Raw genomic sequence first — 18,250 nt, 5'->3', positions numbered from 1 at the left:
AATGAGGCCAGCATGTCCCATTTTAAACACAGCAAGGATTTGCCACTGTGAGTGTGGGATAAAAAGGCAGCTTTGATGTCTACGCCGGCTTGATTTAGTCTCCTTGTTCCTCTCCTCAAAGGAACCCATTACCTCGGCCAAAACCTGAATGGTAGACCTCAAATTTCCCTCTTGACTATGACATACATCCATGCAGAATAACAGTTTGACAGTGCGAGACCTCACAACACAAGCATGACACTCAAAAGGATAGACGGAGCAAAGCAAAACGGCATAGTAATGCCCTTTGAATCTCCAGAGAGACCAGTGTGTTGACAAAGCCTCTCCCTCTGCTTATTTTTCTCCCCTCTCTTCTCATCTCTCTCCCTCCCCTCTCTCTCTCTCTCCCTCTCTCTCTCTCCTGTTTATCGCTCCCTCACGCTTTCACACCAATGAACACGCTGTGTAATGATTGCTACATGTGTGCAACAGTAGATATCTCTACACAAGAACAGAGCCACGCTAAACCCATCGGATAAAGAAGCGTCTCCATCCTGAATCAAAGAGCTGCCATCAGCGGCAGTGAACTGTAAAGGTAAAGGCTCCATATTCATATCACTGATTGATTGTTGCATAAGTTGCTGCTCACACTGGTTTTGTGTGTCTAGGATATTTGTCATAGTGCACAGTTCTCACCATCTGTCCTTCTGTCATGTCTTCTCTTGTGTAGGGAATTGGGTGCAACTAAGAAAAACAGATCATCTATTTGGCTTTCACATTGTAACATTTATAAATGATGGAAATGCAGGGTTTTTTTTTTTTTTTTTTACTTTTTTTGATGTTGCCAGTGTTCTTTTGTGGATGTTGTTTGACTGCTGATTTTTGTTTTCATTAAGATGTACAGAAAAAAATACATACAGAACATTAATTTTATTTGAGTTATACTGTATATGCAAATAATATTACGTAATATCAATTAGTTAAACTACACCATTTTTATTTTGACATGCACAATGAAAACTGTTTGTTGAAGGGATTGGGCAGCTAATCCATCTCTCATGTGAGGGCTTTGTAGGTTTGTAAATGTCAGCGAGGGGAAGTGACAGAGATGAGGAGAGACTTTAAAGCATCCACACTCACCACCCACTGCTCTTTTTAAGACACACTGGAGATATCTTTTATTCTGCTGTACAGACTCAACAACATAATCCATTTTCTGCATGGGTGTTATAATTATTTACATTTTACATTTAATCATATAGCAGACATTTATCAAACTTTGAAATGGTGAAAGTAGTTCAAATTAAATCGGAAGCACAATGATCCATATGTAAGAGACGCACAACTTTATGTTGGATGTGTATTAATTCCAACGGGAATTTTCTTATCAGAAACACTTGAGGTATGGATAACTAATCTAACTATACTAATGCATGTTATGCGTTATTATAATAGCATGCATAATGACATCTTGGCATTCATTTATTAACTCTTCAGCCACTGCCAGCATTTTTGATAATATTCACAAAATTATCATGGCCCCCAAAATAATTTGTTGGATGAAAATATCTGAACAGGCAATATATATTAAAATAAAGAACACAGCCTTTGCTTTTAAATGCAAAAAAAAAAAATTATTCTAGCTTAATGCATTTGTTTTATCTACACTTCAATGTGGAGCAGTTTCAATAAAAAGCAATTTTGAGCATAAAGCTGGGAAAAACACTTTTTTTGTCAAAGACCACATGCAGATCGCATTCAGAACTAAAATCAAAACATGTGCTGTGTCCGAAATTGAATACTTCCATGTAGTATGCGGGAAAAAAACACGCCAACAGAGTATGTCCGAATATTTGAGATTCTGAAGTGTGCATATGATGGACACTTTACTATCCAATGAGGCCACATGAGACAATTTATGAATGAAGCAACGTCACTGAACCCTGGTTGGTCAAATGATAATGACAACATGGCGGATGTTTTTGTTAATGCACTTTCGAATAATCTAAAAATCGAATAAACGTCTTTTTTAATAACTTATCTTTTAGTAATTATGTATGTCCCATGTTGATCTACATACACAAAAAGCTTAGCAGATTTCCGCAGAATTTAAATACTGTACCTGTCACAAAGTTTAACACCCACTCCCACCCTCACCCACACTGTTTGTTGCATGTTAATTTGTTAAATATTTTGTTGATTATATATATATATATATATATATATATATATTCAACAGGACTGGTAACACTTTAAAATAATGGTCCGTAGTTAACAAGTAGCTATGCAGGAAGTAATAGGTAGTACTGCATTAACACCTAAGTTAATACTATTAACTAATATGGAAGCAATATTAACTAAGCATTAAGTAATAGGTAATTAGTACAAAGGTAGTTCCTTAGTAGGTATTTGATTGTTACTAAAGAAATATATCCTCATTGAGAACTACTTGTGAACTAAGAAATAATAACCAATTAATTACTAATCACAAAAGTAACATGTCTAAAAAGTGAACAATTGTGGGGGTTTTACTCTTAACGTGGTCATAACATTTCAGAAGCATGTGCCTCAAATGGGTTCTTTGTGGAAACCAGTTTATGAAGTTTATATATCCTCCCAAATACATTAGCTAGGTTGAGATTGTGACCACTACTCTTGCCAGGATGGACGCATGTTCTCTGTTTGTTTAAAACTTAAACATAAAATAATCCTAATAAAGACAGTTAAATAATTAGGAAGTGATGCTGACACTCTCATGATTGGATTAGTTCACTATTATGAGCTCTATTGAATGTCAGTCACATACAGTATATCTCAGACTCCAAAGACCTATAACTTTATGTTACAGTAGCTGCCTGAGGAGGACTTCTCTTTAGGACATGAATATAAACATTGATGTTCACTTGTCAAAAACAATTTGTATCTTTAATGAAGAAATTGGCTGCATTTATGTTACGATAAGCGCAAAACCACATCTTCCAGATTACAGTGTTTGTTAGAATATTAGTGCCTCACAGAACCTGTACAGTATGTGTCAAATATAAAATTAAATTACTTGTATGATTTGTGAAAAACCTGTTAAGTCCTCAATAACTACTTAAGCGTTACCTTGTTATCCCGCAGGAACTACTAGTGATGTGGCCCATTATTTTAAAGTGAAAAACATGTTAACTCCTAACTAACTACAAGCGTTAACTCCTAACTAACTACAAGCGTTACCTTGTGTAAACATTGCGGGATGACAAGGTAACGCTTGTAGTTAGTTAGGAGTTAACATGTCATCCCGCAGGAACTACTAGTGATGTGGCCCATTATTTTAAAGTGAAAAACATGTTAACTCCTAACTAACTACAAGCGTTACCTTGTAGTTAGTTAGGAGTTAACGCTTGTAGTTAGTTAGGAGTTAACATGTTTTTCACTTTAAAATAATGGGCCACATCACTAGTAGTTCCTGCGGGATAACAAGGTAACGCTTAAGTAGTTAGTGAGGCGTTAACATGTTTTTCACAAATGATACAAGTTATTTCATTTTATATTTGACACATACTGTACAGGTTCTGTGAGGCACTAATATTCTAACAAACACTGTAATGTGGTTTTGCGCTTATCGTAACATAAATGCAGCCAATTTCTTCATTAAAGATGCTAATTGTTTTTGACAAGTGAACATCAATGTTTATATTCATGTCCTAAAGAGAAGTCCTCCTCAGGCAGCTACTGTAACATAAAGTTATAGGTCTTTGGAGTCTGAGATATACTGTATGTGACTGACATTTAATAGAGCTCATAATAGTGAACTAATCCAATCATGAGAGTGTCAGCATCACTTCCTAATTATTTAACTGTCTTTATTAGGATTATTTTATGTTTAAGTTTTAAATAAACAGAGAACATGCGTCCATCCTGGCAAGAGTAGTGGTCACAATCTCAACCTAGCTAATGTATTTGGGAGGATATATAAACTTCATAAACTGGTTTCCACAAAGAACCCATTTGAGGCACATGCTTCTGAAATGTTATGACCACGTTAAGAGTAAAACCCCCACAATTGTTCACTTTTTAGACATGTTACTTTTGTGATTAGTAATTAATTGGTTATTATTTCTTAGTTCACAAGTAGTTCTCAATGAGGATATATTTCTTTAGTAACAATCAAATACCTACTAAGGAACTACCTTTGTACTAATTACCTATTACTTAATGCTTAGTTAATATTGCTTCCATATTAGTTAATAGTATTAACTTCGGTGTTAATGCAGTACTACCTATTACTTCCTGCATAGCTACTTGTTAACTACGGACCATTATTTTAAAGTGTTACCACAGGACTGTATCATTCTCATTTTATTAAAATGTTTAAACAATGTTTACCATGTTTAAATAATGTTGTCATAAATTTTTCTTAACTTAAAAGCAATAATAAATTATGCTTTTAAGTTTTCTTGACTTAAAAGTATAATTTCTTATAAAGTTGAAATGAAAAGTTAAACAAAATGTTGGTGTCTTTGTTTGGATAGGGCCTGTTAGCAAAGAGAGTACGAATATATTAAAACCAGACAGTGGTATTTGAGAAAAAGTGTTCCTCGTGTAACTGTCCTAATGCTTATTGTTCCTACCACATTCGCACAATTGCAGTTATATCCAATTTGTCTGAATTATGTCCCATTTCCCAGAATAACCACTATGTGCTAACCTTTTTCAAACAAATGTCTCTCTGTCCCAGATTTAATAAGACCTCATACAGATATAGAGCACTTATTCTCAATGTTCTGTTTAATGTGCTGTACAACATCAAATCACATGAAATAATTTAAAAGTGAAACAGGCCTTGCTATTTTGAAGATATCTAAAAACGGTGACCTTAACTTCAGAGTTTTGTTGGACCGAATGTGATTTGAAGAGACAGTAGCCATCAAGTTACATAGGTGAGGACCTCAAAGAAGAAAGGGCATCGACAAAAATAGAAGGGAAAGAAACGTCGGCGGGCTGTAGCCAGGCATTACCTTGCAACTGTCATGGCAAAGTGTGAAGCAGGGTGTAAATGAAGGTAGTGTCTCTGGGGCACAGATGCACCTTTCTAAAACTGGAGCTAAACCCTCACTGCCACAAACCCCTAAGAGAAATGTTATTTTAATGGATTACAACATGCTGAAAAAAACAGCTTAGTTCAGCCTAAGGTGGTTCGGTGGCCTTCTGGTCTGTTTTTATGGTTTTTTGAGCACTTTTGAGATAATTGGTCTTAGAAAACCAGCTTGGTCAGGCTGGAAGACCATAGTTTATTTACATTTATTCATTTAGCTGACGCTTTTATCCAAATATATGTCAGAGGTCGCACGCCTCCGGAGCAACTAGGGGTTAAGTGTCTTGCTCAAGAACACATTGGTGTTTTGCAATGGATTTGAACCCGGGTACCTCACACCAAAGGCATGTGTCTTATCCACTGTGCCATCACCACCCCACGTTTAAAGTGTTTTATCACAGAAACATTTACATTTAATCATTCAGCAGATGCTTTCATCTGACTTAACAAATGAGGAACATCACAAGCAATTTATTACACATGAGTCAACATATGTTGTCTGTAGGCATTGCTGGAGAACTTGGATGATTAAATATTTTAAATCGTAGGCACTCTAAAGGTTAAATATTCACCTTGTTTATTCCAGTACGTGGAAAGCAAAACTAATTTAAGGCTGGTAAAAGCAACTACATTATTTTTTTAACATGGACGACCAAAGAGCTTGGAATTTAAAAATAGCAAGAGCGAGGGCTTAAGATCAGATGGCATAGCAAATTGATAATGGGTAGAGGATCCTCAGCGGGAAACCTGACATCTCACTGAGCTCCATCAGACAGTAACACTACAGGGACCATTACATGTTCTACTGAGCATGAGGGTATGGGGCACTTTTCATGAAATCTTTTCAGTTATCTGTGAGGGAACCATCAAAACCAATGTACCAGTTTTTACATTACTCATTGTCATTGATTACCACAAAATATTTCTTGAACTCTCATTAGAGTTTTATTAGAGTAGATTGGTAGGGCTAGGGTCAGTAAGTTGACGTACTTGCAAAAAAAAGTTCCTAGTCAATAGAATGTCTGTTGGAGGAGGAGCATCACAATAAAGTGATAGCAGATATTAAGCAGATAGTCTACGAATACTCTAATGAGACTTAGTTGACATGTAGTTGCAAAGTTACTTATAGTCAACAGAATATTCACAAGGGACCATCAAAATGAAGTTTTATCATTATATTACATTACTGTCACAGCTTTGTATAGTATAATCAAAAAAATGTGTGACACAGAATACTTGTTCATTCTGCGTCATATATATATATATATATATATATATATATATATATATTTTTTATATATATATATATATATATATATATACTGTATATGTTTTTTTTTTTGTTTGTTTGTTTTTTGGGGGGGGGATTATACAAAAAGAGACTTCAACTTAACCGTTGAAAACTTGGGGCATTTACACAAGACCATACTAAATATATTTATGCCTTTTTGGTTGTTCATTTGCAACAGTGTTTTGGGGGCCTGAAATCCCAACTTTTTAAAACAGGTTTCAAAGTGCATGTTCTTGAAAACAATACTGTTATTATCTCTGTTTAAAAAAAAAAAAATTGAAAACGGTGATGTCATGGGCATGAGTGTTAAGTCTTTAGTTTAGCCAATATTATGACAAACTTTAAATTAACTGGTAGCTCACAATATCACACAGAAAGTCAAATCCAATGAGGTAAGCTAACTCATTTCATTTGAGGAAACCAATTGCCACAATTCATTTAAGTTTACAAAAACAATAGTAATGAGTACTCTGAAATTATTTCAGTTGAGTTCACTAAAATTAGATATTGCAGTCAAGAAATTAAGTGATTAATTAGGCTAAGAGATTAATTAAGTGATTGTTGAGCATTAATGATGAACACATGCTGTTAAAATCACTGAAGGAAAGAGAAACACAAGAACTACAACTGATTTCCAACCACAACATTAGATGAAATCAACTGAAGAAATTTTTTTTAAATCTTTCAAGATTCCAGCAGAGGAGGAGTTAACAACTCCACAATTAGCATTACCAGCTTCACTTAGGCCTATTGCCAACCAGTTTGACTTTTATCATGCATCTACAGAAGTTATTATTGTGAATGAACAGAGGTTTAAATGAAAATGATTTATTGAGTTTCATTTTTATGATGATTTATTGAGTTTCAAAGGCCCCATGATATTGGTCAGTGTTTGCTTTAGTTGGGCTCTTGACCCTTGATTTTATAACACCACTTTTCCCTCTGGCTGCTGTAACCGGGTGTTTATATAACACATTTGTTATGGCACAAAAGTTTTTTGTTTTGATAAAGATTTATGGAATGATGAATCATCATTTGGTGTCTTGATTCTCTGATCATTTCTTGAGAATAATCTTTTATTAAACAGGTGATGTATAATTTGTATTCATTATAAAAGAACTGAGATTCTGCTGCAAGGCCCATTGTCATTTCAATCAGATTTTAAAAACTTCTATGGTATCATGCTGAGTTACACAGACATCAATAATCAGTATATGAATCTCAACAATGGTGACCATTAAAAAAACAATTTATGCTGGGAGCCATGGATAAGGTTTGTATTATGATAGTACCCAGCATGCACTGCAGTATGAACCATTTTTTTAATGGTTACCATTGTTGAGATGCATATGTCGATTCTTGATATCTGATTTAGTTTTGGTAATGAATTACATTTCCTGTAAAATCATTCATACTATCTGACTATCTCATACAATCAGCGAATAGACTCTGAATGAGATCAGTGAATCAAGTCATCAAACCTTGACCATCATCACCTAATCATATTTTTCCTTTATTTTTGTGCAATAACAAATGTTTCATGAACACTCAATTACAGCAGCTAAAGAAAAACTTGTACTCAAAAGACAAGGATAAAGAGTCCAACTAAAGCAAACCCTGATCTCAATCATGGTGACCTTAAACATTGTATTTCTTGTGTTTCTCTTTCTTTAGTGATTCTGCTTGTTAACAGCAGGTGTTCATCACTAATGATACACTTCATTACTTAATTGATTATTAATTAACTTAACTATAAAATATTATGTTCAATAACTCATTCAGTTTGAGTTCTGTTTCAGTCATTCAAACCACTTAAGTCTCAGTATTATTTGAGTGCAGTGATTTTTTATGAGGTTTTACAGTATTATGTTATATTATATTACATTATAATTATATTATTCTTTTAGTTTAACATTGTGATTATCCTGTCCCACAACTATCAAATTACTCAGCACAGAAACTCAGATTCCTACATCAAAGAGAAATTGAGAATATTAAATTCCAAGGACTCACAAAAAACGGAAGGAGAATGTTAGCTAGGTTTTTATTTCTTTGAGCATCTCATGGTGATTTTATAAGGGTGAAACATTAGAGTATCTTTTATTTAGCTCCCTGTAGCTCCATTTGTGCTGCATGCATGCATAGAACATGAACTGGCTTCTCCCTGCCTAGATAGATTAGTCAGAGCATTTTATAAATAGCATGGCACGTGTACTCATCCAGTGCAAGGAAATGAAGAATACCATAAGCCTCAAGCATCCAGCAAAACACTAAAATATTCGTATCTTGAGAGAACTTTCGGATTGTTTGTCAGACTGCAATTAGAAATTCATCATTTCCTTGATGCTTTAGAAGGGAAATACAGTTAAAACACAAGGGGGCTTATGTTATTTATTTATTTCACCCTGCTTGAAAAGGATATTCAGTAATGGAAGCACTTTAAAATAATTCACTTTACTTTAGCGCATTAAGATTTGATCCCTGAACTTGCGAAATATGAAAACATGGTTGAAAAATAAAAATAAATCATAAATGTCATTATTTCCTTTAACTTGCACTTCATTTAGCAATTATCAGAAACAGGAAAATATTCAATAATAAAACAAAAATAAATGTGCCATGAAATGTCAGAAAAATAATGGTCAATTTCATGCAGTGAAATAAAAATGAAAAATAACTACATGAGAAAGCAATAGGTTGCGTCATCTTTATGGATTGAAATGATTAGAGAGTGATTTTGTTTTATTTACTTTTTGGAAATAGTCCTTTAAGAACAGAACGTGCCTGGAACTGCAGGTGCAATAACAAAAGCAAAATGTCTTATGTTGGTCCAAATGTTTTATTGCATCAAGGGAAAATGTGGCATCATGTGTAATTGTGAGGCTTGGGACTGTGATTAGCAAAATATGCTCACTGATGAGTAGTATACAGTATATGTGTAAATCTTTATCATTTTCACAGGCAAATCAACTCCACTTGACTGGAAGAAACTGCAACAGAAAGGAAGAATAGAACATTCAGTGAGTATCCATTTATCTTAATAGTTTATGTAAGAGTAAATGTGAGTATCTCTCTTTCTCTCACTCTCTGTTGCTCTATCACTCTCGGACCTGATTGATTCTTCTGTGATGTAAATATACATGCAGAATTCATGATAATGCCTTTTTTAGGGCCAGGTGCGCTGTTGCATTTCAATGACTCCCATTTTGAAAGAATATTAATGTTTACAATATGGTGAATCCACATCTCCAGATAATTAGTGAACATTGCAATGGTGTGTTGTTGTATAACACATCTGTGAGCATCAATGCAATCTAATCAGACAAGCTATTATGCACACCTGAGCTGTTGTCATTATTATCAGTAATTTGGTATGGTCTAAAAATAAATCATCACTGGTCTCTTATGAATACACTAATGTCATTGACAGCTGTTAATCTCTTGTTATTTGAGATTCCTTTTGTCTTGTTTCCTCTTTCTTTTTATTTAGGGCCATGAAAACTAGACTAGGGTGCCTGTCTAACAAATCAGACTCATGCAGCGATTTTTCAGAATTCCTGCCTCCCTCTCAGGAGAGGTCCACAAGATACTTGAAGTGAGTAATATGTTGTTCCCTCAAGAAAAGGAAAAAAAAAAAAAAGGAAAATAGTTCATTAGCTGTCTCATAACTGTACCTGATCATGTATCTTTGGCCATCTCAGGTTGTCCAATGATGAAGTGACCAGATGGGCAGATTCATTTGATGCTCTACTGTCCAATAAATGTAAGTAATCATGATAAAGTTTATGGGTCTGAATTGTTGAGCTTATTTGCGTTATTCTCCAATTGGGGCATTCGAAGTGTTCACCCATAAAGCCGCTTCTCAGATAGCTGTGAATGCTGAATTGAGCTCTCTTTCAAGCCTCTTTACGCAAAATTACATTAAAAATGTAAATGTCTTGGCGAGTATAGTAAACATAATCTGTTATGTCTTAAGTGAACATAAACAGTTGAGAAGTAAAACGCATGTTTAACAGTACACCAGATCCGTGCATCTCTTAAAGTGACAGCAGCCTAATAAACCTGCTGTCTTGCAATGTAAATGAAACAACAAAAAACAAAACAAAACAAAAATCACTTACTGTTCTTGACTGAAATACTTTTTTTTTAACTTTAACCCTTTGATGCACAACATGGGTCTAAATAGACCCAACTGAGTTTTCATTTTTTCTAGGATTCTACATTTATTTTGTACAGTGAAGACTATACAGTGCTATTTTACATTTGAATATTAATTTTCTCTACCTGAAAATGTGAAAATTACAGCTAGCCTTAACAGAAAATGTATTTTATTTTATGTGCATATTTGTTCTATTGTATTTGCATTGTTGTTCATAATTGTATTAATTGTTCTTGTTTTATTATTGACAGTTTACTTAGGCTAGTTGTTTTGAGGTATCACAACATTATTATTAAGGCTATGGGTCAAAAACGATAAATAAAAAATATTGGTATATATATATATATATATATATATATATATATAATAGGCATATTTATTTATCTATTACTTTTTTTGTGGTGGGGTCACAAGCAAATATTCGAACCACTCCTTGCCCAACCAGTAGAAACAATCCTTAGCGTTGAGCCCTGTATATCTCAAGTCCTTGAGATATAGTTGAGATATACTGTAGTTTGTATTGTCGCAAAATGTAAAAAAATAAAAATAATTTTATCAACAAGCTCTAAATGCAATTATAAGGCATGAAGATAGTAAGATAGTTTTCTTATCTTAAGAACATATTTTCTGTGAAGCTAATTAAAAAAAAAAACGTTTCTGTGTTGTCAAAAGTGCTGTACTGTAAAAAAATATTTCAACTTTAATTGAAACAAAGCAAGTATAATCTACATTTAAGTGAATTATGTTGTGTGTATTGTAAGACTGTACTCCAGCCAGTTGCATTTCCAGTCAGTTGCATTTCTACAGGGAAGTACTGTAGTTCATCCATGATATAGTTCACCCATGATATACTGTAGTTCACCAGCAAGTTATGTAAGAAGCTTTCCATATTAAGTAAAGGGCACCATTTCCATTTCCCTGTGAGTCACGCATTTGGCTGTGACTTCTCTCATCGATTGGTCACAAAATGACAGGCCTTATTTCCTCAGGCTTAATTCCAGCATCAATCAGAACAGTGTGTGTGTCTTTCCCTGAATCTCACAGCAATGACACCCCAGACGTGCCACAAATAGCCTCTCTCAGTGCTGTTAACAGGACATTTGTTCATGTTAAAGACTTAAAAGACTTAAAAATCTGTCAATTGTAGTATTTAGAAACAATAGTCAGCAAACCATTTTCTAAAGCTGAGCCCTAATGCTTGGTATTAAAATTCAGAACTCATCCCACATGCACAGTTATATCATGAACATTGTTTAAATAATGGAGAGTTGTGTTATTATTTTTTTCCCTAAGTGACCATATATTTAATTTTCACCTATTGGGAATAAAGAAGGGACCCAACCCATATCTGGGTACAAGAATGAATCTGGGTACATATTGATAGGTGATTTAACTTAAAGCTACACTGTGTGATCTGACCATCCAGTGAATATTAGTTTCTGTTCCTCTCAATTCCGATTTCGTTTTAACTCCTACGGTGGCCAATGTAGTCCAAGATTAACATGGCTTCCAGTTCAACCTCGTCCATGAGTGTTAACTCAAACGTAACTGTGAAACGCGAAGCTTGAATTAACGTGTATGTCCCTCTTTGGCTAATATACTTTCAAGATGGAGGGGCAACATGGCGACCGACATTAGAACCCCTTACCCGTATGTATTTTCAATGGCATATTATACACTCACGAGAATACTTTATTACTTGAACGAAGTAAATATACATTAATGAGCACATATATTTTTGAAAGAACTAAGTGTTTTATAGCTAAGAATAAACTAAAAGAGTTACACAGAGTAGATTTAAGCAACCATGTGCATAAACTGTGACAGACGAGTGCAAACATGGTGGAATTTGCGTGGTTACTTCCCAAGGAAAGAAGCTTACAGATTAAAACGCTTTCCTTGAGGCACTGTTTATAACTGACAGTAGTATTCAGACCATTCAGTTTCAGATAGATTGACTAGCAAGGCAAGTTTATTTATTTAGCACATTTCATACACAATGGTAATTCAAAATGCTTTAGAAGAAATTAAAATAATGAGAAGAAATAAGAATAATTAAAACAGTAATTAAATGAAATTAAAATCTTGTTTAGTCAAAGACAACATCCAGATCAGATTCAGAATGATGATCAAAACTTAGATGGAGTAGACGGAGTCCATCAACACTCCCAAAGCTTCACAGTCCTATAGCTCGTTTAGTAACATTAGTAACATTAGGCAGTTTTAATTTACCGTAATTCCTCAAATAAAGTGAAGTGGAGAAGGCAACAGGCTTTTATTTGAAACAGGCTTTTATTAGAGACAGGCCTTTATTTAAAAAAATCCAAATAAAAAAAAACGTGTTCCTCCAGACAATTTTGTTTTCAATAAAGCTGTAAAAAAGGCCGTTACACTAGCAGGACTGAATGATACCTGTGTTACATCTAATGTTACTACCATCTATTGGCTGTACGTTACGATGAACTTGAATGCACATTAGGGGATGTTTACACCTGGCCACTTCATGTGTTTTCTTAGATCGGAAAGCTATCTGACTTATCAAAACAATTCTATTTAAATCTGCTCACAAATGCTCACTTCTTCAAATGTCTGCTTCAAATGCAACACAGTAAATCAGAAATTAGAGGCTTAATTTGTTCTTTTTGACACATTTTATCACAGAATGTGGTTAAAATTTTGTGACACTCTTAATTTATAAGCACAAAAACTCATGTCCTACTGAATCCCAAACTCTATTAATATATGATTTAATGATAATATGGATGTTATGTACTGTATTTCAATGACCATTATCTTTCTCTTCCTTCCTTTCACTCACTTTCAATTACAGTAATCACAGGGTATGCTGGGTAAAATCTCCCCTTCAGGTAGCGTGATCTCACTGATCTGTAAAATGCATTTCAGATATAAATGACTTCCTGTGTCTAACAGGATACATGTTCAGTCGAAAATCACTTTATATATAAAAACCACAAACAAACAAAAAAACATTGGAGGCAACAAAAGAGAACATTTTGTTTGCTAGCCAGCAGGAGAACGTTCAGCTGTTGAACAGTCTCTTGATTGTTCTTTCATTGAATTTCCTGAGAAGCGCTATTGTTTAATTTTCCCACCTTGCTGTTTGTGTGGACTTTAACTGAGAAGTCTGCCTCATACAAAAAGGATACAGGGTAACAATAAGCAAAAACAACAAAAAACAGGATGATCATAAAACGACTTACACGCATGTTTAATCCAACCAGGCTCATTGGAAAAACATACCTGTGGCGCCACTTCTGCAGAATAATATTATGTTGCTTCTTGAACATTTTGCAACCCTTTCAAAATGAAATGTGCAGTGAGTGATGCTAAAAGTACATTCAGTTTTATCTGAAACAGATCAATGTTGGTGTATTCTCTCATTTGAAGCACATCACAAATATCACAAAGAAAAAATTGCTTTTGATGTATGAAAGCAGCTACTGTAGCTTGGTGGCACGTCCTGATTATATGCGTTCCTGGGTTAACATATTTTGTTAATCCTGGAACAACATTCCTGTCTGAAAATGTAATCCTATCCATAAGTTATCCCTATAGCCCTTGTACAGTAAATAAGCAACCTAACCTTGCTTGTAAGCCTAAACTTGCCCCTCAAATCGTATTGGTAGATTGGAATGTTGTTCCAGGAACAAGTTACACTTGGTGAAATCAAGTTCTGGTGTCTGCAACTTGGTATCCAGCATGGTCAAGATATGGCATATTAGACATGACAAAGATATGGTTTTAATAGTAAGATGTTTATCTGTAATCGTATTCATCTTTATTTCATAGATGGTTTGGCAGCTTTCAGAACCTTCCTCAAAACAGAGTTCAGTGATGAAAATATCGAGTTCTGGTTGGCTTGTGAGGACTACAAAAAGATCAAATCTCCTGCTAAGATGATGTCTAAGGCCAGTAAGATCTTCAAGGAATTTATTGACATTCATGCACCCAGAGAGGTATGTTGACTCCTTCTATAAAACCATAGCAACTACACCTAAACAAAAGCTTTTCACGGTGCTGCGAAATAACGTAATTGCAATTAAAACATTCCAATATGTATGCTTCCAGGGGCCTATACCATGAAGCTGGTTTAGGTGGATAGCCAGGTATTTTTCAATTTAGTTTGCACTAACCCTGGGTTTTAGGCACAATGAAAGTGGTTTGGCTTTTTGCAGTATTCATCGCTATAGTAAGGCTGAAACTCAAATGGCATGCACACTTCGGCCTTGTGGACCTCCTTCGAGTTCACACTTGGTGACGTCAGGAAGTGCAGACCTAAGGGGCGCTGGGCTCGAGTCCACAAGGGTATGCGAGAGTGTAGGCGTTTCTCAATGTCAAGGAAGGATCCTCGGAAGCCGGAATTTCGAGGATGCTACGTCATCGACGTCCGTCAAAGGACTTCCAATGTCGAGGATCCTCAGAATTTCAACCAAGGACTGAGTCCTTCGTTCGGAAAATATCCCATACACAGGAAAGGATGCATATGTGTAGCCTTCGCGCTCTTAAATCACCCACAATCCTATGCGCAGCTTTGCTATCTTGTTCAAAAAATAAAAAAATGTCGACCGTTAGCGGAGTCGGAGTGATAACGGCAATATGCTTTCAAATGTAAGCAAGTATAATTTCAGTTTAGCCATTTATTTAATGTTTGTTAAACTATTTAACATATCGGCTCAAATTTGCTGAGGGGATTTAAAGCTGTTCCCTTTTACTGGTGATTAACTTTTTAATGTTTACTTCATATAACGTTGTAGCCTTTTTTGTTGGTCACATATTTTACCATTGCATGTGTTTTAACAGCTAGATCATGTTGCTATGGACGTAGTGCTAGTTCTGTTCACTCCGGTTATATAATCGTTTTTGAATGAATAAACTCCTTTTTAAATAAATATTTTGTATCAAATTATTGATTTATTTGGTAGGTAGCCGTTTGGTAGGTACAACCCCTTCAGGCTGATTCAATCAAGACCCCTCTGCTTTAGAGTTTGCGGGGTTGTATTCACTATAACAACCGCCTGGTTATACATTATCCCTTATACTTTATTTATTTATTTATTTCTATGAGGACTGACAAGACAAAATAAGGACTGTCAACAAACAGTGCAGTACACCAGCACTATGATTTTTGCAGCGCCGAAGCGGACCTTTCACTGATGTAATGACGCAATGACGTGCACTTGCTAGCCTGTTCCATTTACGTGTTCTCCGATTGCTAAAGAGGACCCTTGCCGAGCCTCTGAAGAAAATGACTTGGAAGGACCCGTCCTGCCAAGGAAGTACCCTTGACATTGAGAAACACCTTGTATTTTGGAACAGGCTTGATGACATCATGCCACCGAAACTTTTGTGGGCTTCACTGAAGTCCACATCGAGGGCAAAAAGGCGGCGCTCAAGAATCCAAATGCAGAATGGGACACCCTACGGATTCGTATGCTAGGCGACCAAACACAGAAGAGAGAAGTGAATCATGTTGCTTCTCTTGAGAGAAATGAATCACAGTTTCACTCTTTCTCAGCATGTGATTGGCTTTTCTCACACTGTCACACCTACTGATGTCACACCTAAACTCCTAAACTCAGGATCAAAGCCTGAGTTGACAGAAAAAGTTGATGATCAGCATCATCAACCCGATCTCACGGGAATTCGTACGAATTTTACGAGGTGGCTAATTCGTGACAATTTGTACGACCTCACTCGTACGAATTAGTACGATTTAGCTAAATCGTACATATTTTACGAATTAGCCAATTCGTATGAATTCGTACGAATGACCCACCCCTGACCCCGCCCCTAAACATAACCGTCACGTGGGTTTAGACAAATCGTACAAATTTGTACGAGTGAGGTCGTATGAATTAGTACGAATTAGCCACTTTTGAATCACTCGTACGAATTCGTACGAATTGGTCGTGAGATAGGGTAGGCATCATAGTAACAACAAAGCCTGGTGGGATTGGTTTTGTGAACTCTAAATTAATCCTTTAACCCACAGTTTGTTTAACGATCATCATGGTACAGGCCCCATATGTACCGAATATACCTTGTTCTGTTGTTTTCTTTGTGTTTTTGGTTCTGTCCTGTGACCTTTTCCTCAGTCTGCTTAATTAGTTATCCCATTCACCTGTGCCTGGTCAATCACTTTGTTAATGATCTCATTTGCTCTGTGTACTTAAGCCTTCAGTTCTCCCTTTGTGTTTGTCTGTTTTTGTCAATGGTAACACGTGTATATTCTGTGAGATTTTCCTGACTTAAAGATCCAGTTTCCTGTTCTTCTATGGCTTTTTGAGCTTTTATCAACACGTTTCATGTCAGTAACAGGCATTTGTGTCTTATCCTGGCAGGCAGAATTGATGTTATATAACATTTTGTTATATATATATATTCTTTTGAAGATTCTGTTCAGCAAAGAATTCACAATATAAAAACACACTTGTTTTCAACACTTATAAGAAATTCAATTATTTCAATAGCATCATGTGACATTGAAGGCTGCAATGTCTGCTAAAAAAAAAACACTTTTTAATTGCTTATACAATACACTTCCAAGTTTGAGACCTGTGCTGTAAAGATTTTTTCTCCCTCTGATTTTGTTCTTTAGCACCACCTACGCTCACTTTAGTTATTCCCTGGCTTTAAACCTAAAGATCATCTTCTTGTTCAGTATGACCTTCAGTTACATTGTGAATCATTGCTTGTTCGGGAAGCACAGCACTGTCCTTAAGCGTCATGATTGTGCAGGTCACAAAAAACACAAATAGCTTCAGTTTGGCTCCTTCAAGACGAGACGTATCTTCCAAATGTAATAACCCTGCTCTATTGGCTCAGAAAATTCTCAAACTGAATAAAATTTTTGATGGTTGAGAAGCGTGAACCATGAACATCAGAGACAGTTATAGATGTTTGTGTGTGAACTTTGATGACCATAACATTTACAGTCTATCCACTCTGGCTGTGCTGGGAAATGGTGTGTTTGATTCTATGCTGTTATCAAGAGTATTTGTACAAAATGTAATATTCTCTAACTCATATATCGCTGAAGGTTAACATAGACCACAGGACCAGAGAGGAAACCAAACAGAGCCTTCTGGAGCCAACTTCCAACAGTTTCAATGAAGTCCAAGCTAAAGTGTACAGCCTCATGGAGAAAGACTCCTTTCCTCGGTTTATACGATCAAAGATCTATCAGGACTTACTGAACAGGACACAGATATACTGTCAGAGGAAATCTGTTTAAAAGTTAATGTCTTTGAAAGATGTTATTTTGCTTGCCTGGTTAGATTCTATTGAGATAATAAAGCAGACTTTAATTGTAATATACTGTATAGCATAGTCTGTGTGTTTACAAAATAATTAGATGAGAGTAATCAAATAAAAGAAGGTAACTAGTTAATTGCTAGTTTGTGCATCTTAAGTAACATGACCCTGTAATGTACTTCTTTTCCCAGTTCTATTTGAACTATATTCTCACCCTCTCAAATGTGATAGAATGGTCAATGTTTCTTCTGAATACTGGCAAGCATGTAAATGTAAATCAGTCTCTACATGGGTAATATGTAAGAGTAGAGTATGATAATTTATTTTTCTTAACTTCAACGTATTGTGTACACATTAACACTGATATGTTTTGATAAGACAACCTAAGACAACTGCTGTGTTACTACATGCAGTCTCGGCCTGTGGGCATCTCTCATTGAATCCTTTCTCTTAAAATCTAAAAATA

General features: G+C 35.4%; 1 protein-coding gene across 1 annotated transcript; it reads left to right on the top strand.

Moving 5' to 3' along the window:
- Nucleotides 1-484: 484 nt before the first annotated feature.
- rgs8 (regulator of G protein signaling 8) lies at nucleotides 485-17,864 on the top strand. Its single transcript, XM_039647717.2, has 6 exons — nucleotides 485-574; nucleotides 9,312-9,370; nucleotides 9,841-9,945; nucleotides 10,052-10,113; nucleotides 14,320-14,486; nucleotides 17,570-17,864. Exons 3-6 carry the CDS (start codon nucleotides 9,845-9,847, stop codon nucleotides 17,762-17,764), a joined length of 525 nt encoding a protein of 174 aa, XP_039503651.1. The 5' UTR covers nucleotides 485-574; nucleotides 9,312-9,370; nucleotides 9,841-9,844; the 3' UTR covers nucleotides 17,765-17,864.
- Nucleotides 17,865-18,250: the final 386 nt, after the last annotated feature.

This window comes from Pimephales promelas, chromosome 8 (genome assembly GCF_988280905.1).
Source record: "Pimephales promelas chromosome 8, fPimPro1.hap1.1, whole genome shotgun sequence".
Lineage (NCBI taxonomy): Eukaryota > Metazoa > Chordata > Actinopteri > Cypriniformes > Leuciscidae > Pimephales > Pimephales promelas.
Note: the sequence above shows the minus strand (reverse complement) of the source record. Positions and strands in the feature narration are given on the sequence as shown.

What these genes read in the sequence shown, in the direction of transcription:
- rgs8 (XM_039647717.2), top strand. Translation starts at nt 9,845, where the DNA reads ATGAAAACTAGACTAGGGTGCCTGTCTAACAAATCAGACTCATGCAGC. An exon ending in TGCTCTACTGTCCAATAAAT is followed by an intron (nt 10,114 to 14,319) that starts GTAAGTAATCAT and finishes TTTATTTCATAG; the next exon opens with ATGGTTTGGCAGCTTTCAGA. An exon ending in ACATTCATGCACCCAGAGAG is followed by an intron (nt 14,487 to 17,569) that starts GTATGTTGACTC and finishes ATATCGCTGAAG; the next exon opens with GTTAACATAGACCACAGGAC.